The 24,672-nt window shown below is 35.0% G+C and overlaps 2 protein-coding genes across 8 annotated transcripts in view; both read left to right on the forward strand.

Moving 5' to 3' along the window:
- Positions 1-324: 324 nt before the first annotated feature.
- Positions 325-6,335, forward strand: LOC111425349 (Peptidylglycine-alpha-hydroxylating monooxygenase). Its single transcript, XM_023059326.2, has 6 exons — positions 325-527; positions 792-846; positions 900-1,063; positions 1,118-1,293; positions 5,012-5,347; positions 5,410-6,335. Exons 1-6 carry the CDS (start codon positions 411-413, stop codon positions 5,576-5,578), a joined length of 1,017 nt encoding a protein of 338 aa, XP_022915094.2. The 5' UTR covers positions 325-410; the 3' UTR covers positions 5,579-6,335.
- Positions 6,336-9,901: 3,566 nt separating this feature from the next.
- LOC111425507 (myocyte enhancer factor 2) overlaps positions 9,902-24,672 on the forward strand; it is a 29,077-nt gene continuing 14,306 nt past the window's right edge. For 6 of the 7 annotated variants that reach the window (XM_023059574.2, XM_023059586.2, XM_023059590.2 and 3 more), the window contains exons 1-2: positions 9,902-10,681; positions 11,725-11,781. The gene's annotated coding sequence lies outside the window, so the exon portion shown is untranslated. Of the gene's footprint in view, positions 10,682-11,068; positions 11,165-11,724; positions 11,782-24,672 lie in introns of those variants that run through there. The other variant, XM_023059575.2, reaches the window with a different exon arrangement.

The raw sequence follows: 24,672 nt of genomic DNA on the forward strand, positions 1-24,672 counted from the left end.
AAATCCAAAGATAAACATGCAAAACTACACAATAATTAAAACACAAATAAAATATTGATGAGATTGATGAAAATTTAGACGGCTGAATACGCAAAGACAATAATTAGAAGTTACGAAAGTTCGTTAGTTCTGACGAAATTGGAAAATTTTGAGATTTTGCGCTATTTATTGCTTTCTTTAAACTCTATGAGTTTGTGACTTAAAAATTTTGAAATACATGGCGCCATCTATTGGTTTATTTAAATACTACTGTAATGACAAATGTGTGACGTAACTCGTGACGTACCCTTGTTTATAGATATTTGTTGTTTTGTCAGTCTGTCACTGTTGGTAATAGTGAGTGTTCATTTGGGTATATATTCAGACAAGTAGCGGCGAGGGCTAAATAATCGATTATTTGAAAAAAGAAAATGATGTTTCCGCATATGCTGGTAGTGTTTCTAGTAATATTTCTGCTGTTAGATGATGTCTTCGCCTACGACATCCACAAATATTCGCTGCTGATGCCGGAGATTCATCCGGATAAGGTGAGAAATAACAAAATTATTGTTTTCTTTAAACAATATTGTCTCAAAAAATTTTATGATTATCGTATAAGATAGTAAACATTTCAAAATACTTATATTGATGCTAGTCGAAACAAAAGATTTAAAATTAACCAGTTTTAATTGCAGTTTTTTTAATAAGGTCAATAACTTGAGTAACCATTAATAATTATACTCTTTCATTAAATGTTAAGGACTTGTGCAAATATTATACATATGGCTTTTTGATTGTTGTTATCATTTCAGGATGAACTCTACTTATGCACACCTGTTCGAATAGTAAATAAGCAATATTATATTGGTAAATTTGTTAAGTTTATTTTTCTTTTATATAAAACAAAAAAATATTTTTAGTTGGCTTTGAACCTAATGCAACAATGCATGATGTTCATCATATGTTGTTATTTGGATGCTCAGTCCCTGGAACAACTGATGATGTATGGGATTGTGGAGAAATGGCTGCTTCAGATGGAAGCAAAAATATACGACGCGCTATACCTTGTGCTGAAGGATCCCATGTAATAAAAATAAAATTTTTTGGAGACAAAATGCAACTCTATGTATTTTTTAAGGTTTTATATGCTTGGGCTAGAGATGCAACAAAATTGAATCTTCCAGAGGATGTTGGTTTTCAAGTTGGTTTAGGCACAAAAATCAAGTACTTGGTTCTCCAAGTACATTATTCAAAAAAATTCCCTGGAAATAAATTAGACAATTCTGGAATTTCTCTTCTATATACTGAGCAACCGTAAGAAAAATTACAGTTATTGACATCTTCTTCCATTTTTAAAGACTGCTCCTAGGATTGTTCGCCTCAAGTATCAAGCACAGTACAGAAGGCGGTCGAGATTATTTCTCTTAACCTGCTTGAAATTTATAGAAGAAGTAATCTCGGCCGACTTCGAAGACGTCGGCCGCCCAAAATATTGTTCATAATATTTGAGGCGGCCGACGTCTTCGAAGTCTGCCGAGATTACTTTTTCCATAAATTTCGGAGAAACAATCTCCTTAGGTATTATTTATGATACTTAGGGCGGCCGAGATTACTTCTTCCATAAATTTCGGAGAAACAATCGCCTTAGGTATTACTTATGATACTTAGGGCGGCCGACGTCTTCGAAGTCGGCCGAGATTACTTCTTGCATAAATTTCAAGCAGGTTAACAAAAACAATCTCGGCCGACTTCGAAGATATTAAAATTATGCGTGATATGTTTTAACAGTTTAACAAACCTTTTATTATCTTTATATATTGACAATTAATAACAACATTCACTTTTTATTATATGTAACTACTCGTAAAACATTAACGCACTCTTGATTGCTTTAATTGCTTGATTGGGATTGCTTTATGATATAACATTTCAACATTCCCCCTCAAGGCCAATCATAGTTATAAACTTTTCTAATTTTGGTTTTGGTAACGGCTTTGTTAGCACGTCGGCAATCATTTCTTCTGTTTGACAATATTTTAAATTGAAAACGTTATCTTCCAAAGCTTCTTATAAAATGATATTTTATATCTATGTGTTTAGTCCTACTATGATAAACGTTGTTTTTTGCCAACTTTTGACAACTTTGATTATCATTGTAAAGGACGATAGGTTTTTTTGAATTGAATTTTAATTCCGATAAGAATTTTTTCTCATACAGTGCTTCTTTAGCTGCTTCAGTAAGGCTCATATATTCGGCTTCTGTGCTTGATAAAGCAACAGTCCTTTGTTTTTTAGTTTCCCACGAGATTGCTGCGTTTGCCATTTTAAACAGATAACCAGTATAGGAGCGCCTATCATCTATAGATAATCCCCAATCTGCATCTGTATAACATTCCATTTCTTTCCCTGACGTTCTATAAGTTAGTTCCAAATTTATTGTTCCTTTTAAATACCTTAACACTCTTTTTGCGGCAATCCAATAACTCTCGTTGTAATTTGTGTTAAATTGACTTAAGAAGTTAACGCTAAATGTAATATCTGGTCTTGTACCAATTGATGCATACATCAAACTTCCGATCAGATTTTGATATGGATATTTTTTCATTATTTCTTCGTTTTTTACTTCAGGTTTTTGTAATTTTGCATTTGGGTCCATTGGTGTACTGACTGGTTTTGAGTTTTCCATACCAAATCGCTGTAGAATATCTTTTATATACTTCTTTTGTGAAATTTTGATCGTTGTCTCCTGTTTTATTTGTTTTAATTCTGTAGGGTCCATAGACAGTATTAAGTCCGATCGTGCTTTACTGTCCTTTATTTCCCATTCTCTAATCTTTTTGATTGATTCATCATTTTCCTCTATTAAAGTTGTTTTTTTTTTAATGTTCCATTTACATACTCCCATGCGTCATTTTTAATTAATATGGCTACCATTTGCAACTTCCATGTTTCCCAATTATTCTTTTTAAAAGGATCAATTTTGAAACTTGTAGACATTTTTTTTTTATTTATTTTCGTTTGTCTTCTTATAAAGGTTTGTTTTTATTAACAGTTTTAATAACAATTTAACAAACCTTTTATTATCTTTATATATTGACAATTAATAATAACAACATTCACTTGTTTTTTATTATATGTAACTACTCGTAAAACATTAACGCACTCTTGATTGCTTTAATTGCTTGATTGGGATTGCTTTATGATATAACATTTCAACAGAAGATGTCGGCCGCCTTAGGTATTATTTATGATACTTAGGGCGGCCGACGTCTTCGAAGTCGGCCGAGATTACTTCTTGCATAAATTTGAAGCAGGTTAAAAAACAATCTCGGCCGACTTCGAAGATGTCGGCCGCCTTAGGTATTATTTATGATACTTAGGGCGGCCGACGTCTTCGAAGTCGGCCGAGATTACTTCTTGCATAAATTTCAAGCAGGTTAACAGAAACAATCTCGGCCGACTTCGAAGATGTCGGCCGCCCTAGGTATTATTCATGATACTTGGGTCGGCCGAGATTGTTTTTTAATCTGCTTGAAATTTATGGAACAAATAATCTCGACCAACCTAAGTATTGTTCGCGATGTAAGAAATCATCTCGGCCGACTTCGAAGACGTCGGCCGCCCAAAGTATTATTCATGATACTTGGGGCGGCCGAGATTACTTCAAACAGGGTAGATTTGGTTTCACGTGTAATATGCTATTTATTAGAAGTATTATTCGTGATATAAGAATTAATCTCGGCCGACTTCGAAGACGTCGGCCGCCCCAAGTATCATGAATAATACTTTGGGCGGCCGACATCTTCGAAGTTGGCCGAGCTTGTTTTTTTAACCTGCTTGAAATTTATGGAACAAATAATCTCGACCAACCTAAGTATTGTTCGTAATGTAAGAAATCATCTCGGCCGACTTCGAAGACGTCGGTCGCCCTAGGTATTATTCATGATACTTGGGGCGGCCGAGATTACTTCAAACAGGGTAGATTTGGCTTCACGTGTAATATGTTATCTATTAGAAGTATTATTCGTGATATAAGAATTAATCTCGGTGGACTTCGAAAACGTCGGCCGCCCCAACTGTCATGAATAATACTTTGGGCGGCCGACGTCTTCGAAGTCGACCGAGATGATTTCTTACATCGCGAACAATACTTAGGTTGGTCGAGATTATTTGTTCCATAAATTTTAAGTGGGTTAAAAAAACAATCTCGGCCGACATCTTCGAAGTTGGCCGACATCTTCGAAGTCGGCCGAGATTGTTTTTTTAACCCACTTAAAATTTATGGAACAAATAATCTCGACCAACCTAAGTATTGTTCGCGATGTAAGAAATCATCTCGGTCGACTTCGAAGACGTCGGCCGCCCAAAGTATTATTCATGATACTTGGGGCGGCCGAGATTACTTCAAACAGGGTAGATTTGGTTTCACATGTAATATGCTATCTATTAGAAGTATTATTCGTGATATAAGAAATAATCTCGGCCGACTTCGAAGACATCGGCCGCCCCAAGTATCATAAATAATACTTTGGGCGGCCGACATCTTCGAAGTCGGCCGAGATTGTTTTTTCAACCTGCTTGAAATTTATGGAACAAATAATCTCGACCAACCTAAGTATTGTTCGCCATGTAAGAAATAATCTCGGCCGACTTCGAAGACGTCGGCCGCCCAAAGTATTATTCATGATACTTGGGGCGGCCGAGATTACTTCAAACAGGGTAGATTTAGTTTCACGTGTAATATGCTATCTATTAGAAGTATTATTCGTGATATAAGAAATAATCTCGGCCGACTTCAAAGACGTCGGCCGCCCCAAGTATCATGAATAATACTTTGGGCGGCCGACATCTTCGAAGTCGGCCGAGATTGTTTTTTTAACTTGCTTGAAATTTCTCGAGAAATCATCTCGTTTTCGAAATCGGCGGCTCCAAGTATTGTTCGCCTCAAGTTTCACTTATGTGTAGCTAATTAAATAATCTTATATTTCTTTCTGTCGTTTAAACAGCTGTTTCATCTTAAATTTTTTTTTAGTCAAAGTAAATTAGCGGGAGTTATACTATTGGGTTCTGGCGGAACAATTCCAGCGAGATCAATATCCCACATGGAGATACAATGTGAAATTGAAGAAGAAAAAACGATCTATCCATTTGCTTATAGAACACACACTCACAGTTTAGGTAAAGTTGTTAGTGGATATCGAGTTAGAAAAGGCAAGGAAGGAGATGATTGGTTATTGTTGGGTAAAAGAGATCCACTGACACCGCAAATGTTTTATCCAGTTTTTAATAAAGATCCTATTTATGGTGGAGATATTTTAGCGGCGAGATGTACTATGGAAAATTATAGGGATCGAGATACTTATGTGGGGTAATTAATAAGAAACACTTTACAATATCTAATTGAAGTAATTAATACAAACAATGTTTTAGCCCTACTAATAATGATGAAATGTGTAATTTCTACTTGATGTATTACGTGGAAAATGGCAACCCATTAGATACAACATTGTGTTTATCAGACGGTCCGCCAAAAGAATATTGGTATAATTCAAAATACAATTTGAATAATATTCCCGATTTGGAAGCTTCTAAACTTTAAGATGGATTTTTTAACGACGGACGAAAATAACGATGCCAGTACTTCCTAAATAACTATATATGTGTGTTTTTAATGTTTTTAGTATATGTTTTTGCATTATGTAGCATAAATACGTCACAGTATTGATATAGCACAATCAGAATTAGGTAGCACAATGTTTTAAAAAGAATTTTTTAACTAACTCGAATATCTAGAACTAAATGGGGCCATGGAGCATGTCTATATCAATCTTAAATGTACTACAGATTGAAAAACAACAGAAAAGATCTTATTAATTTTAAATATTTTTTCTAATTCGCGCTCAGGGGAAATCTCATTTAATAATCTCAATTACAATTTTTTTTTGTATATTTTACTGCCTCTAATTTTTACTTCCAGTGTTCAAACGTTGATTTGCGTACCAATCAAAATTAAATACAAACATATCCTTTTATCGTTCAAATCAACGTTTGACAAACTTAAAAACATTCCTTCCGTTGGTTGTGATTATTTTCCATTATGCTTAAGTAGATTCTACTTATTTTTCAAATAAAAAAATGGAGTTATATGGCGGGGTAAATATTGTCAATTTATTTAAACTGAAAACATATTTAAGTTTATTCCAATAAGACATTCTATTCAAACGTCTTATTGGAATTAAACTTATTATCTATATTTAAAATATATTTATTTTTATGAACTGGTGTACTATCAATATATATCGTAATGTAAATTTGTACAGGTACAAAATATATATATATATACAATTGCAAGAGAATTTATCTTTGTTTTTTTTTAATTTTTTTAACCAATGTTCATTTATGGTGTTGTGGTTTGTTGGTCCAAGACTGCACAATTTACCGTAACCACGACTCTTAAAGACTCGTGTGTACTAATTACAAGTGCTACCACTCAATCTATAACTCCAGGAAATCACGATTGTTATCATATTCTAATTGTAACTTAATTTATTTAAAAAGGAAAAAATCTTAATAATAAATTAAACAACTTTCTATGAAGCAAATGATACTTGAGTTGTTTATTATTATCAAACATCATCTGTAGACATCTCAGGGTGGGAAAAAATCACGAATGGGGGACAAGTGATTACTTAACAAAAATTGCTTATGGAACAGTTTGAAATTGTATTGTGACAGATATGCTGCGAATATGACAAGTATGAGAAGACATAGACCAGAAGTTTAAGCTATAGTGATTCTCTTATAACGGTCTAAATTTGCTTTGCAAAGACCTTGAAGTAACTAAAGTCAAAGAGCATGTGATCCAAATTGTGAAATATTTTAAAAACAATCACCAGGCTGGATCTAAGTATATGGCTTGTATATACTAATGGAAAAGTTTTAAACGATGTGAGTTGTAACAGTATGATGGATAGTCTACAAATACATGTAAGTCTTTGGGAAAAACTGTCAAAAGTATGTGAAGAAACGATTTGCAGAAGATTACTTAATTATCTTAAAGCCAATATCCCGGGGACTTGAGAAATTGCAAAAAAAGGTGCTTATCTATACGATGCGAAACTCATACTAAAACTATCGAGTAATTTTGAACCGTGTGTTCCATCATTTTCGTTTCAAATTTGCTCGCATGCAAATATGCTTCAGTTTTGCATCACTGTGTACGGGCCATCCCTTATATCTGTATATGCCTTCTTGTGCAGGCGTTTTTGCTTGATGGTAGGGTTTACCCTGGTTCCATGTGGTTAAGGATTGAAACACTTCACTGCTAGCAGGAAATTGTCTAAATGGGTCTGAGTGTATCTGATTAACCCACACCTTGAATATATTTTGAAATATTGGCTCAATAAATCCAAGCGATTGAATCCTTCGTAGGAGCTACAGGACAATGGCATGAAAGACGGCTAAATTTGGAATTGACATAATTTTGGATTAAACTAACACTAGACCTAGAGACTTTCGGGTTAAGCTGTGCGTCTTTTGAAAAAATGTTTGACGTTTCGGATGCCATGTTGCAATCTTCTTCAGAAATAAGTTCGAAGTGACGAAATCGGTTAAATTTGGCAATAAATACATGAATGCTCCTTTATGGCAATGTTCTATGACAGCGATTTTTCTCCGTCGGACATCCCTCTCGTGTTCCTTGATGCGGCGTTCGATGTTACGTCCAGTTTGGCCAACGCAATATTAGATAGACTCCCACTCCCTGTAATAGGGTTAGTTTGTCTTTAGCTATCGGAAGAGCGTTTTGTATTTTGCTGACCTTACCACCATATGATTCTTCTTCAGACATCTCGCAATTCGTTCGGTTACACCTCAAACATAAAGAAGGCAGATAAAGCCAGCACCAACACATCCAGGAATGGCAACTATTTTGCAGTTTCTGTTTCCATGGTAAATTTTATCATGGGGTGCTGTAAATTGAGGTTGTCTAGAAATTCCTGGAGTTACTCTTTTCCATGTTGCCAGATCACGAAAGTGTCATCGACGTAACGGAGCTATAACTTCGGTTTCCACGGACTCTTCTTCTAACGCTTCCTCTTCAAACATCTCCATGTAAAAATTGGTGATCATAAGTGACAGAGGTGATGCCATTGCACGTAGAACTCTCCCTTCCAGCTAAACCATCCACGGCATCTTTGATTGGTACTCTGATGAATAGAGATTCCACGTCGAAACTTACCAGGATATCCTATATATATAGCTTCATACTCCTGATTGATTCTACAAAATATGTGGAATCTTTGACATATGACACTGTTTTACCTGTAAAAGGAGACAGATTCTTGGCAAGGTGTTTTGCTAGCTGATCCGTGGGAGAATTTATGGCAACGACAATAGGGCGTAGTGGGAGCTCTAGTTTATGGGTTTATGGGAGCTCTGGTTTTTTAATTATCAACATATATCTATACTTGTTCTGAAAGTATTAAGATCGAAATTATATGTATAAAGATTTCGCGTCGAAACTTACCAGGATATCCTGAGGGTCTAGCATCATACTCCTGATTTCTATATTTTTTTTTTTTTTAATTCGGAGGCGTGTTTAAACAAAAATTACACTAGGTAAATTCAAGATGTTGTCCGTCGCTTAGAAACATTCGGATTCAGCTCAAGACGGGTAAATCCGTGTCATATCAACACAAAACGGTGTAACACATTGTAGCCAATAAAGAAAATACGATATCAAACATGATAAGTTGTCAGATTTCTGGCAAGCTAGTTTAGTTAGTGATAGTGTCAAATTAGAACTAACACTAGACCGAGAACTAGAAACATTCGGGTTTAGCCGCACGTCTCTCAAGACGGCTAAACCCGAATGATTCTAGTTCTAGGTCTTGTGTTAGTTCTAGTAATAGTGCTAGTGTAAAACTAAAATTAACACTACTAGACCGAGAACTAGAAACATTCGGCTTTAGCCGTCTTTTTAGACGTACGGCTAAATCCGAATGATTCTAGTTCTAGGTCTTGTGTTAGTTCTAGTGATAATACTAGTATAAAACTAGAACTAACACTATACCGAGAACTAGAAACATTCGGGTTTAGCCGTCTTTTTAGACGTACGGCTAAACCCGAATGATTCTAGTTCTAGGTCTTGTGTTAGTTTTAGTTTTACACTAGCACTATCACTAGAATTAACACTATACCTAGAATTAGAATCATTCGGGTTTAGCCGTCTTTAGAGACGTGCGGCTAAACCCGAATGTTTCTAGTTCTAGGTATAGTGTTTAGTTCTAGTTTTTGATTAGCACTATCACTAGAACTAACACTATACCTACAACTAGAATCATTCGGGTTTAGCCGTCTTGAGAGACGTTCGGCTAAACCCGAATGTTTCTAGTTCTAGGTATAGTGTTAGTTCTACATAGTAACAGTGCCAGTGCAAAACTAGAACTGACCCTAGAACTAGAAACCCAGTTCCTGTACTAAGCTATGTTACATTTTATTACTACTTGGGGAACAAACCCTAAAGAAGATTAGGTATGTCAAAAATTACGATGATTTAAAAAAATCTAGGTTTAGTGTTACCACTTAGTAGTTTAGTGCCGCACTTACCAGGAAACTTACCAGGATATCCTGAGGGTTTAGCATCATACTCCTGATTTATTCTACAAAATGTGTGGTTTACCTGTAAAAGGAGACAGATTCTTGGCAAGGTGTTTTGCTGGGTGATTCGTGAGAGAATTTATAGTTCTGGTTTATGGGTTTCCTGTTGGGAAAAGATGAATGTATTTTAATTTCATTTTAGAATAAAAAGTTTTTGATAAAAAATGTATAGGCAACTGGAAACATAATATAAGAGTATAGTTGGTTGCGTTGTAAATTGGCGCGTTCGATCCAAGAGGTTATAATATACACTTGTTGATACGGTGATGGTGATTCCGTAAAGTGGCGACGATCTCGTTGTGGACGACGCGGCGCGTAACGACGATAAAGAAGGAACGAAGAAGTATCGAAAAAAGAAGGTAGAATAGCTACTGAAAAAAGGATTCCGAACGAACGTTGCTGGTCGTCTCGGAAGAGAAGAAGCCCCCCTCATCCTGGAGACGTCTAAACGAAACGCCAAGGTCTCCGAGCCCGCGGCGGGCGGTGTGATGTCATGATGACATCATCGGGAAGTGCTGCGGTTCATTTGAGACTTTAGCAAATGAATCCGGGGACGACAAAACGACACAACATAGAATAATTCGGTTGAAGTAATAATTGAAGGAATAATTGAATTCTTGGGAATAGGAGAAGTGTGGGTTTCGAAATAATAAAAAAAAGGAAAAGTGAAGAAGAAAAAGTAAAATAGTTTTGAGTTAAAAGTGAAGGTTTGAATACGGATGATAAGAGCAACGTTGCCGTTTCTCTGGTTGGTTCGTCGGTCTGATCGTTGGTTGGTTGAGTTGGTTGAGTGTTGGTCGGGGATTCAGTGCCTACATTCAGTGGTAGTAGTACATATACACAGAAAGTCTCCTAACCGCCATTTCTCTTTCGAATCAATAGCGCTGACGTCAAGTGGGTGACGGGGGGGAAGCTATCAGCGCCCACGGCGGGGAGGGGAGTGCACTTGTAACTTGGGTAGTAGTGTCATGTATCCGCGCAAGTGTCTCTACGAACTGTCCATGTTTTGTGAACCGCCGTTGCGTGCGGCGCGAGAATTTGCGTAAGTTTTCAGTTTTATTTACATTTTCAATTTTTCCCATTATCATTTTTCAACAAAGTTTTTTTTGCCAAGTGCGCCGTTTAAATATTTTGTCGCGTAACGATTCTCAATGTCGGCGGAAACCTCGGCGACGGCGATGATTCTCCTGGAACCGAGTTTTCGACTCTCCCGAGTCTGCGACGACGTCGTAACGTGGTAATGTGGCCTTCACCGGCATATTAGTGTTGACATTGAAGGTCTCTACGCAAAGACTGCAAAAGGCCAGTAGAGGTCAAGTGTCGAAGCGTTCCCGCTGACTACGAAGACCGATCAAAAATAAATACATAAATAATAATAATACTAAGAACTCAACCCCAAATAAAAATCGAAGTGATAAACAAATTTATTTGAATATAATCGGTGGGGGGAAAACGGGAAAGTGAACCCGGGAGAAGAGATTGGTCCCCCGACCTGTGACCCTAAACGAGATATCTTCGCATCACGGTATTATTTACTTTTTGAAGCCGTTTTATTTTGCGTCTATCTTCGCCGCGATAAACTCGGCGACAACGTTTAGATACGATGAGAGAATCTCTCCTTCTCTTTTTTCTTTTTTTTTCTTTTTCTTTTTCTTTTTTTTTTCTTTTTTATATTTTTCGTTTCCCGTCGTCCTCACGTTCTCGTCTCCTCGGTTCAAGCGAAAATTACACGTTTGTATTTTAATGCCGTGGAAAATGAGTTTCGTCCACCAAAGTGAGCGAGAGGGAGAGAGGCAGTAGCGAAACTGGTTGCGGCAGTCTCGCGGGAAAAGAAGAAAAAAAACCGGCGCGAGACGAGAAAAAGAAATTATAAAAAAAAAATAATAAAATAAACGAACGACCCGTACCCGTTCGTAAAGACCAATAAAGAATAATTAGGTGGATAGTATTACTTATGACATCTTGTTCGTTTCTTGAGACGAGCAGAGATGGAGCCACCTACTCGTCAACCCCGATTAGTTACCCTGGTTGCCGTATCTCTCGGCGCGATATTTAAATTTCTTTCAAGTTCATCTTTTTTTACAGGCTTCCAGTACTTGCGGAATTATGGATACAAACGTCGTACAAACAGTCGTAACGCAGGTTAGTATCTCCAAAATTTTATTATTTCTTTTCACACAAATTTTTTTAAGCGCCCAGATAAGATAATAACCATTAAGTTAATTTGCACTTTATAATCACGTCATAGAATTTAATTATCAACATATATCTATACTTGTTCTGAAAGTATTAAGAACAAAATACATATATAAAATTGTTTTAAAAACGTGCAAAAAAAATGTGGGGACGTGGAGTGGTACCGCATTAGCATTTTTAGTGCGTTTTATCACCGTTGCCCGTTGAAGGACAATCCTTATGTCACTTACAACGGCTGCTTGAATATTTCGTTATCGCATTTCGCGAAATATTTATTTATTTTTTTTTTTTCTCTACCACAATTCGCAAATTTAATGTAAAAGTATAATCTGATCGGGCGTTATCTCAAAGTGTATGACAGATTACTATCGAGTATTGTATTTGTAAACATATATTCGGGGGTCGTTGCGTAATATTCGAAATTTTTATCTTCCCACTATTCTTTAAAGATACGACTTGGATTTTCGCCATCAGGCGCCGGCTCGCGAAGAATACTAATTATACGCTTAATTTGCTGTTTAATATCGCCTCGCACGTCCTGACAGGGACGGATTAAGACGATTTGATCTGCGCGATAGAGTTACTAATTTTCTTCCTTTTCTTAACTACATCTTACACCCAATCAACTCTTATTTTTATTAAAAAAAATTTCTACCTTCATTTAACTATTATAAACGTATTAAAAATATACAAAATTTAATCTACTCGCAGTATTTTCGCGATAACACTCATAGAGAAAAGTATGAAAACAAATCAAACAGGAAAATGTGGCGAATTCGACCGATTACTTCGTTTGATAATAGTTAAAACCGCCAAAATATACATACATCATTAAAAAAATACCATTAATATATATTTTTTAACGAAAATATTGTATTATGACGCACTGATAATAAACGAACGTTGTTATATTTCCGTTGTATGCGGAATTTATGTAGGAGGGACTGAACGAAAATTTCGATTATGCAAAGAGATTTGAAATATGTATACTAAAGTATAACAATTTCTATATTCTATTTTTCTTTTTTAATTCGGAGGAGTGTTTAAATAAAAATTACACTAGGAAAATTCAAGATGTTGCCCGTCACTTAGAAACATTCGGATTCAGATCAAAACGGCTAAATCCGAATGATTTATGTTAGTTCTAGTGATAGTACTAGTATAAAATTAAAATTAACACTAAACCGAAAACTAGAAACATTCGGATTTAGCCGCACGTCTCAAAAGACGGCTAAATCCGAATGATTCTAGTTCTAGGTTTAGTATTAGTTCTAGTGATAGTATAAAACTAACACTAGACCTAGAACTAGAAATATTCAGGTTTAGCCGCACGTCTCTCAAGACGGCTAAATCCGAATGATTCTAGTTTTAGGTCTTGTGTTAGTTCTAGTTTTACACTAACACTAACACAAGACATAGAACTAGAATCATTCGAGTTAGTTCTAGTAATAGTGTTAGTGTAAAACTAGAACTAACACAAGACCTAGAACTAGAATCATTCGGGTTTAGCCGTCTTTTGAGACGTACGGCTAAACCCGAATGATTCTAGTTCTAGGTCTTGTGTTAGTTCTAGTGATAATGCTAGTATAAAACTAGAACTAACACTAAACCTAAAACTAGAAACATTCGGGTTTAGCCGCACGTCTTTCAAGATGGCTAAACCCGAATGATTCTAGTTCTAGGTCTTGTGTTAGTTCTAATGATAATGCTAGTGTAAAACTAGAACTAACACTAGACCTAGAACCAGAATCATTCTGGTTTAGCCGTCTTGAGACGTGCGGCTAAACCCGAATGATTCTAGTTCTAGGTCTTGTCTTAATTCTAGTGATAATGCTAGTCTAAAACTAGAACTAACACTAGATCGAGAACTAGAAACATTCGGGTTTAGCCGTCTTTTAAGACGTACGGCTAAACCCGAATGATTCTAGTTCTAGGTCTTGTGTTAGTTCTAGTGATAATGCTAGTATAAAACTAGAACTAACACTAGACCTAGAACTAGAAACATTCGGGTTTAGCCGCACGTCTCTCAAGACGGCTAAACGCGAATGATTCTAGTTCTAGGTCTTGTGTTAGTTCTAGTGATAATGCTAGTATAAAACTAGAACTAACACTAGACCTAGAACTAGAATCATTCGGGTTTAGCCGTCTTGAGACGTGCGGCTAAACCCGAATGATTCTAGTTCTAGGTCTTGTATTAATTCTAGTGATAATGCTAGTCTAAAACTAGAATTAACACTAGACCTAGAACTAGAATCATTCGGGTTTAGCCGTCTTGAGACGTGCGGCTAAACCCGAATGATTCTAGTTCTAGGTCGTGTGTTAATTCTAGTGATAATTCTAGTCTAAAACTAGAACTAACACTAGATCTAGAACTAGAAACATTCAGACATGTTGCAATTTATGTGGGACAAAGTAAGTAGGTACGCCACGGTTTCTATGGAAATATATTGTAGTATATTGCATTTTAAGTGAAATTCACTGTATGTTCTATACAAAATATACCGTAGAAATAAGAGCAAAATACCACTAGTAAAAAGCTTCTAAGTCTAATGAAATGAGAACTCTTTTGTTTGAGCTTTCTACAAGCTCCTTTTTCGAAGCAACCTCAGTTAAATTAAGCAAAATGGATGAGGTTGCTCGAATAATTTGTGGTTGCCTTCGTGTTTTGTGCCATATTGATACAAAACGGTCTAACACATTATAGCCAATAAGGAAAATAAGATATCAAACATGATAAGTTGTTAAACTTCTATCAAGCTAATTTATTTAGTGATAGTGTAAAACTAGACTTAACACAAAACCTAGAAGTAGAATCATTCGGGTTTAGCCGCACGTCTCTCAAGACGGCCAAACCCGAATGATTCTAGTTCTAGGTCTAGTGTTAGTTCTAGTGATAGTGCTAGTGTAAAACTAGAACTAGAAAGTTTCAGGTTTAGCTGTGCGTGTGAAGACTATTTTCACTATTTTCTAGTTCTAGGTGTAGTGTTAGTTCTAGTTTTAGTTCAATAAATATATATAGTACTTGTCAAAGTACTTGTCAAATACTTGTCAATGTAAATTTTTTTAGGGTTTTTGTTGATATTATCTAGGACTCTTATAAAATTTATGTTGTTTTCGTGATTTTTAGTAACATTTTCAGTAACTAAATAGTTGAGGTTAAAATACTAATAAATTTTTAGATAAATACGATTTTAACGAAGTACATATTTGTTGTAAAAACGTGCTACATAGTAATTAAATAGAACAAGTCGTACTTTTCTAGGTAAATAAATGGCAAATAAGCACCTCACAACATTTTTGATGCACCTTTTCTTTTTGAATAACGAAAGCTCAAGTATCAGTGTGACATATTTATTTCAAAACATGATAAAACAAAACTCCTTGTTAATTTTTCCAACTTTACAACAATTTAGCAGGTATTATAGAAAAAAAAATGAATTATACAACATAGTAATATTTTATGCTAACTAGCGCTAGCTACCACTAGAACTAGAACTAACACTAGACCGAGAACTAGAAACATTCGGATTTTGCCGCACGTCTTTCAAGACGGCTAAATCTGAATGATTCTAGTTCTAGGTCTTGTGTTAGTTCTAGTGATAGTGTAAAACTAGAACTAACACTAGACCTAGAACTAGAAACAATCGGGTTTAGCCGTCTTTTTAGTGATAGTGTTAGTGTAAAACTAGAACTAACACTAGACCGAGAACTAGAAACAATCGGGTTTAGCCGTTTTTTTAGACTTACGGCTAAACCCGAATGATTCTAGTTCTAAGTCTTGTGTTAGTTCTAGTGATAGTGTTAATGTAAAACTAGAACTAACACTAGACCGAGAACTAGAAACATTCGGATTTAGCCGCACGTCTTTCAAGATGGCTAAACCCGAATGATTCTAGTTCTAGGTCTTGTGTTAGTTCTAGTGATAGTGTTAGTGTAAAACTAGAACTAACACTAGACCTAGAACTAGAAACAATCGGGTGTAGCCGTCTTTTTAGACGTACGGCTAAACCCGAATGATTCTAGTTCTAGGTCTTGTGTTAGTTCTAGTGATAGTGTTAATGTAAAACTAGAACTAACACTAGACCGAGAACTAGAAACATTCGGGTTTAGCCGCACGTCTTTCAAGACGGCTAAACCCGAATGATTCTAGTTCTAGGTTTTGTGTTAGTTCTAGTGATAGTGTTAATGTAAAACTAGAACTAACACTAGACCGAGAACTAGAAACATTCGGGTTTAGCCGCACGTCTTTCAAGACGGCTAAACCCGAATGATTCTAGTTCTAGGTCTTGTGTTAGTTCTAGTTTTACTTCAACAAAAATATACAACATACTAATATCTTATGCTAACTAGTGCCTACTACTCACTATCACTAGAACTAACACTAGACCGAGAACTAGAAACATTCGGATTTAGCCGCACGTCTTTCAAGACGGCTAAACCCGAATGATTCTAGTTCTAGGTCTTGTGTTAGTTCTAGTGATAGTGTTACTGTAAAACTAGAACTAACACTAGACCGAGAACTAGACACATTCAGATTTAGCCGCACGTCTTTCAAGACGGCTAAACCCGAATGATTCTAGTTCTAGGTCTTTTGTTAGTTCTAATTTTAGTTGAATAAAAATATGTAACATGGTGATATTATATGGTAACTAAAAGTATAGTTCTTATTTCTTACTTGATATTGTGAATATTGAACTTAACCTATTTTTTTGATAAATCGATGGTAACCGTGTCTTCTTGCATGTGGTGAAATGCGTGACAACGAGTTATTCCCATCAGAAAAGGGGGGAATGTTTATTTTATTTTGCGAGGTGGAAAAATCTATAGAAAGAACGATACAAAAAGATGTGATTAAAAATGTTGTTGATGTAATTTGAGTATCGATTGAGACGGGTCCATTATTAACGATTGTAATTGTCGGGTAGTTCGATAACTTTGGCCCCTTTTATAATACAGTATCGTTTCCACGAGCCTTGTGGGGTAAACCGAAAAGATTGGAACGCGTGGCCAGACACGTGTGTTGGAAACAGCTGTGTCACGATCCGGGGGACATTTACTAAGAGACATGTGTGCGTTTTTCGTCTCTGGTTTGAGCAGAAGGTGAACGTTCCAATTTTTGTAAACTATTTTCGGAAAGTCTCCTTAACCCCACACACAAAGTTTTATAACATCTCTACCTCTCCGCGTGGCACGATAATCGAATGCTATACTCCACTAACAGGATTATTGCGTTGGTCACTATTGTTAATATAATTTGTGCTTCCTGTAATTTATACCAGACCGCAAACTCGCCTCTTTAACGCTCCTCGTGAATTCGAAAGGATAATATTTTTTTAAAAAATTTTATAATTATTATTATTGCATCTTCTAACAATAATTTCATTTACCGTCCTATATCACCGCACTTCAAAGCGTATCATTATCGTATCGTAATCTTGGCCGTGCTGATAATTATTTGCTGTTGTTTGATGCCCAAAAGATTGATTGGCACCTACTTTATCGAGTTGCTGATATTGAAATAAATAATAAAAAGTCTATTAAGAAGTCATGTAATGTAGTGCAAAAAAATTAAGAAATTAAGGATGAGGCAAAAATGATTTGGCAAGACAAGGAATGTTATTTAAGTTTCTGATACCGTCAGAAATGATTTGATGTTAATTAATTTTGACTTATTTCTTGTTTATCATGGTGGAACATAAAGCTGGTCTGATTGGATATTCTAACATTTCAAAAAGCTATCCCATCATGCCAAAGAACGGTTTTCATTTAATGTTGTTTCTTTAATTATTTGAGTCTAAAACTGAAAAAAACATTTTGCAATAAATAAAACCCGAATAGCAGCGTTCCTTTTATTTATGTAATAGAAAACGTTGCTTATGTATAATTATTATCTCTTACAATGATGTTTAACCTCTCCGACCTAAGATAACGGTGCCCGAAGGGAGATAACGGATGTATTAAACGGCATTTTTCTCGTATTCATTAAAATTGTACTGAAAGAAATTCGGCAAAAAAAATTCAAAATTGTCTCATTTTTTTATGATATCATCGCAAGCAATTAAAATTTATGAATTCATCAAACAGCAGCGGTTCCTGTATCGTACAAGTTGTGTGTTGTTGGGTCGCTAATTTAATTGTTTTTTTTATTTTTTTTTTTTTCGTTGCGTAATCGAATGTTAGCGAAGCATTGTCCATACACATCGTTTCTTTTTTTTTTTTTTAGATTGTCGTTACTCAAAATAGTTCGAATAAGTATAAATAAAAGGAAAAGTACTAATTTTATCTGACCGACTGTAATCGTGCTGACGTCATGATTAAACGATCGTACACACAATAAATACATTGCGAGTTTTCACCGTTTAAAAAAAATTTTGTTATGTAATTATTTTGTGTTAAATCACGTGATTTATTTTGATAAATTCGTAAAAGTTTTTTTTGTATTGGGAGTAGGTTTTCCGAATAATTTATACATTTTCTGTGCTCGGTAGACCTACTTTGTACTTTTGTGCTTTATATTTAATTAATACTAAATTTTTGTGTCAAATGCGGTTAATGATAATGTTCGAAACGGAAGAGGGACACATTTGTGTTGCGGTTGTAGCCCCCATACGGCGAACAGATGTATGCAGAAATTGTAGCTGTAACTTTTTTTCGATTTTGGCCGTTTAAATATTACTCATCTAATTATCTAAAGTTTTGATAAATATAAAAATAAAAATCAAAAAGTTAATAATCAGCAACGATTAACTGTTAGTAAGTATACAAATATTTTGCATTATCAAAAAGGAAAGAATTTTGTGCGATATATAATTTGTGCGTGGAAAAATTTGTTATCTTCAAATCGATTTTTAATTTCCATTACAGGTGCTTCCATTTTATCACCACCTCCTTTTTTGTTTTTTCGCCACAAATCTTTTTGCCACATTCAGTCTTAAGTCAGATTTTGACAAGCCTAAAAGGTGCTCACTTCTAATTGTTTGATGTTTGTTGAAGACCTTCATTAAACAAGTAAGAATTTTTTTTAAGTTACGTCTTAGATTTACTGTTCCACTGCGTGGGGCATGAATGGCTTGCTAGCACGTGCTGCCCCACGTGTCCTTCGAAAGGGTTGGAAAACCCTGTCGTTGTCGTCGTTGCTTTGGTGGTGGCGTACGTGCGTCACGGCCCTGCCTATTGATTGTAGATGCGTGGAGACGATATCTACAGTCACGGCCGCTTCTGCACGACCCTCGTTGTCATGACTACTTCTTTCGTCACTCCTCTCCCCCGACGTTACCAATCCCCCAACGTTATTTTTTTATTTTCAAATTTTCCACACTAACAACCTTTTTAATTAAATAAAATTTTATACTGCATCATTCTCATTTCACAACTTTATGCAACTCTAAATGACTACATCAATTATAATTAGAGGTGATCATCAATTCCAAACAGTTTTGGTTACGATTATAACTATAATTTAATGTCGTTTTGGACGTCATCACCATACAGCTTTGTAAAACTTGAGGTAAACCAGTAATAACTTTAATTTTCAAAGTTTTATATCCTTTTCTGTCAAATACGCAACCAACATCACAGTGCAATACGCATCATACGCAAATCGCGTATTTGGTTGCATACTCGCAATGATGAATTAATTAACACTCTGTATAAACAAGTATAAAACCTTGATTTGATGTTGCAAGATTGAATCAGATAAATTATTAATGCGCATATTGGATTCATCAAGAAAGTTTTGATAAACAAATTTAGTATTTATTTAAAAACGTTCTTTTAATGACTCCTTCATGTATTATATATATAAAAATTAATTAAAAAAAAATTGTAAAAACTCATTTCACAACTTTATGCAACTCTAAATGTTTTTTATGTGACTACATCAATTATAATTAGAGGTGATCATCAATTCCAAACAGTTTTGATTCGATTATTTTTAAAGGTTACGATTATAACTATAATTTCATGTCGTTTTGGACGTCATCACCATACAGCTTTGTAAAACTTGAGGTAAACCAGTAATAACTTTAATTTTCAAAGTTTTATATCCTTTTCTGTCAAATACGCAACCAACATCACAGTGCAATACGCATCATACGCAAATCGCGTATTTGATTGCATACTCGCAATGATGAATTAATTAACACTCTGTATAAACAAGTATAAAACCTTGATTTGATGTTGCAAGATTGAATCAGATAAATTATTAATGCGCATATTGGATTCATTAAGAAAGTTTTGATAAACAAATTTAGTATTTATTTAAAAACGTTCTTTTAATGACTCCTTCATGTATTATATATATAAAAATTAATTAAAAAAAATTGTAAAAACTCATTTCACAACTTTATGCAACTCTAAATGTTTTTTATGTGACCACATCAATTATAATTAGAGGTGATCATCAATTCCAAACAGTTTTGATTCGATTATTTTTAAAGGTTACGATTATAACTATAATTTCATGTCGTTTTGGACGTCATCACCATACAGCTTTGTAAAACTTGAGGTAAACCAGTAATAACTTTAATTTTCAAAGTTTGATATCCTTTTCTGTCAAATACGCAACCAACATCACAGTGCAATACGCATCATACGCAAATCGCGTATTTGGTTGCATACTCGCAATGATGAATTAATTAACACTCTGTATAAACAAGTATAAAACCTTGATTTGATGTTGCAAGATTGAATCAGATAAATTATTAATGCGCATATTGGATTCATTAAGAAAGTTTTGATAAACAAATTTAGTATTTATTTAAAAACGTTCTTTTAATGACTCCTTCATGTATTATATATATAAAAATTAATTAAAAAAAATTGTAAAAACTCATTTCACAACTTTATGCATCTCTAAATGTTTTTTATGTGACTACATCAATTATAATTAGAGGTGATCATCAATTCCAAACAGTTTTGATTCGATTAGTTTTAAAGGTTACGATTATAACTATAATTTCATGTCGTTTTGGACGTCATCACCATACAGTTTTGTAAAACTTGAGGTAAACCAGTAATAACTTTAATTTTCAAAGTTTCATATCCTTTTCTGTCAAATACGCAACCAACATCACAGTGCAATACGCATCATACGCAAATCGGGTATTTGGTTGCATACTCGTAATGATGAATTAATTAACACTCTGTATAAACAAGTATAAAACCTTGATTTGATGTTGCAAGATTGAATCAGATAAATTATTAATGCGCATATTGGATTCATTAAGAAAGTTTTGATAAACAAATTTAGTATTTATTTAAAAACGTATATTAGTATTATATATATAAATATTAATTAAAAAAAATTGTAAAAAAGCTTAGTATTAAAAGTATGTATAGAGTAAAAGTGTAAAATCTCGTTGTAGTATTGTTTTGTGATGCGCGGAAATTATATCTGATTAAGATAAGTTATCAGTGCTTAGGAGCGTCCTCGACTTTCGTAAAATCCCGGCGAAATTGTCGCCGTTGTCACGTGATTTGGCGAATGTAAAAAATTCACGTCAATTTTACGCGCTGTTGAGGTAGATTCGAACCTCGCTGCCGCGTTTCGTCGTGTTTACATTAGATAATAAGGATCCCCGATTAAAAACGAACAAATATAGCTAGCATTTTTCTATTAATAGATGTAAATATTTATCGATCACTTGGAAATTATAAATATGGAACCTAAACAACTATTTTTAGTTAAAAAAAAAAGCAATCTTTTATAGATAATTTTTTTTTTTTGATAAATTTTTCTAGTTTTGTTATTGTTCTTCTTCGATGCCAGAATGAAAACGTTGCGTAGCGTTGCAATTTAAAATGCAATAAAAGTGGACACACCGCGACGACCTTGGGCGGTGAAGATCTGTGTGTGTGAGTGTGTGTGTAATTTTTTTTAATGTTTTCGCTTTGGCAGTGTTGCTTCTCTGTTATTGTGTACGGTTTTAACGTTGAAGTTGAAATTCACACAATCAAAAAAAAATTTTGTTTTCTTCACATGTCAACGTTTACACTTTTCGTTATTGATGACTTAAACAATGACTAGAAACGATTATACTCCGATTCTTCGAAAAAAACCCATCTTGAAACAATGCGCAGTAAACTAGTCTTACAACGGATATCGTTATACGTGTGCTTTATTATATTTCTGATTACGTACCTCGTAACTCTTTCATTTTTCGAACCTGTTTAGAACTGGAAGATTACGAGAGGTCTAAGTTCTGTTAAGAACAAACAATTATTTTTATTTTTATCGTTATGAAGATTAGTTAAAAGCATCAAATCAAATTTCTTTGGAGAGTCATTCTTCAACCCGTGGGAAAAAGTTGTATTTTTGAATAAAAATTTTTTTTTATTAATATGGCTCTGCGGGATCCCAGCCTATAAGCCACAGTGCAAAACGACTAATCAAGATTCACAAGAAGTAATTTAACTAAACGATATCAAATAAGAATGGCATCCTTCCTCATGAAAACAAAAATAATTTTAAAAATCTCAAAACAATTTCTGCTTAAAATCGTGATAACATCAAGTGGCAAGGAAAAACCGTGCGATAGCATTGATGAAAAATATATGATTGTAAATATTAAAATATTAATTTTATTTAGAGGGGTATGGTAACATCCATGGCCGGACTTTTCTAGAAACGTCACTCCCATTATACCATTGATGGTAAAGTATACGAGGATTAACTCGAATGTACTGCGTCTGCCTGTGCTGATATGCTTGATCCCAGTGTCTGCACCAGTCCTCCTTTACAAGTTCCTGCAGATAGATAAGACCTCAGAAGAAGAAAGTTAGTTTTCAACCAGCTTCCCGCAAGGCCACCTTATCTACGTGCTTATTATGGACAAAACCTGCGTGAGCCTTCACCCATAAAACTTTTGCCACATGGCCTTGACCATTCAAAATATCGACATTGTTCAAAATTTCCACTATAACAGGCTATAGTAGGACACTTTTTGAATTGGTGAATATACTAACGTTACTATTTCGGCGTATATTTCTATCTATATACTTTAAGGCCTCCAAAATTGCTCTAGCTTCCGCCGCAAAAATACTAGTGGATGGATTAAGTTTAAAACTGGCATGGTAATCAAAAAAACACAACCAACACCACCACTTGCAGATTTGGAAGCATCAGTATAAGCAACCAAACTACCCAGGGTTTCAACAAACAATTCTTTATTTTCCCAAACATCATTCCCATAAGGCGGAATAATCATTTGATGTACTTGGAAAAAAGGACGTACTTGGAAAAACCAACATTTCAAAACAGAAAGTAGGCGAGGGGAGAGAAACTTGAACGCTGCGACAAGTGACAAGTGACCTCCACTGCTAACTTAACGACCTTAGCCTGAAACGTTGTGAAGTGGAGGTTCTATAGCTTCAACGTTAAGCGTTTCAATAGGAGTAGACTTCATTGCGCCTAAACAAATTCGAAGCGCTTTGCTCTGAATGACCGGAATGCGCTCAAGCTGATTTACTCTCGCGCTACCGTATGCAGTACATCCAAAGTCCAAATGCGACCTAATGCAACTTTTATAGAAATTATGTGCACCCCACTTTATTTTTACAAAAATACAGAATATGTTTATAATTTTCTCACATTTTCCGATAATGTAATCAATATGTCTCCGCCTTGTTAATTTGTTATCTATCATAATCCCTAAATATCGTATACAACTCTCAATGGGAAACAGATTATCATTTAGCCTTATGTTACCTGTGTTGAGAAAAGTACAAGATTGCGGACTTGTTAGCAGCAAGAGTCATCCCGTTATCCTCGACCCACCTCTTTAGAATGCTGACTGTGTTTGTAAGATTGTGATTGAGATCTTCTAAAGTGTTTTTAGATGATACAAGACAAAAATCGTCGGTATATTGAATGATTTTGGCTTATGAAAATCGGTGGAATAAATATTGGCTGAGAATGGAGCCTTGAGGCACGCCAAGAGAGAGTTTTCTAGGACCGATAAAATTAATATCTCGATCGCGAAAGATGTTTACAATATTACATGCCACTTTAGCTGGAAGTCCCACAGAGTTTATCTTTTCCTCCAATAAGACTAGGTTTACTGAAATGTATGCGTTTTTCAAATCAAGAAACAAACTGGCGCAATATTGATTTTTTGAACCTCGGTAATCAAATCTGTTACTGCGTCCAGCGAACTAAACGACTTTCTGAAGCCATATTGTTGACAAGGCAGGATCTTATGTTTATGCGCTCATATGTTTTCAAAAAACATGAGAGTAATGAAATAGGCCGCAAAAAATCTGCCCTACAAGACGTGCCATTCTTTGGGATGGACACAACTACAGTACTCTTGAATTTCATGACATAATTACCTGTAGCCCATATCTTATTATAAACGCCCAACAAAAATAATATTCTATAAGATTCTATAAGCGAAGTGAAAAAGTATTTTATGGCTCGTGGGAGGTAAAAGGAGTCATCATGAAATGTAGTGGGAGGTATGGGTCAGTACTAAGCGGAACGTTATTGCACACAAAGGAGGGAGTCAATGAATTCAGAAAATCTTGCAGCTTATCCTCACTAATAAGAAAAGATCTATTGCACGGGCATTTTCGAAAACATCGGCCGCCCCCGGCCATCGAGATAAATAAAATAATACCGGTATTTAATACCGGACAAAAATTGTCCGGGATCCCGAAATCCCGGTATTGCAAGCTCTAGTTAAAAGCATCAAATCAAATTTCTTTGGGATATTTTCGAATTGATTCTTGAAGAATCATTCTTCAACCCGTGGGAAAAAAGTTATATTCTTGAATAAAAGTAGTGAATTAAGAAAGATGTAGTAATATCGTCAATTATTTTTATTTTTATCAATGATT

This window comes from Onthophagus taurus, chromosome 8, assembly GCF_036711975.1.
Source record: "Onthophagus taurus isolate NC chromosome 8, IU_Otau_3.0, whole genome shotgun sequence".
NCBI lineage: Eukaryota > Metazoa > Arthropoda > Insecta > Coleoptera > Scarabaeidae > Onthophagus > Onthophagus taurus.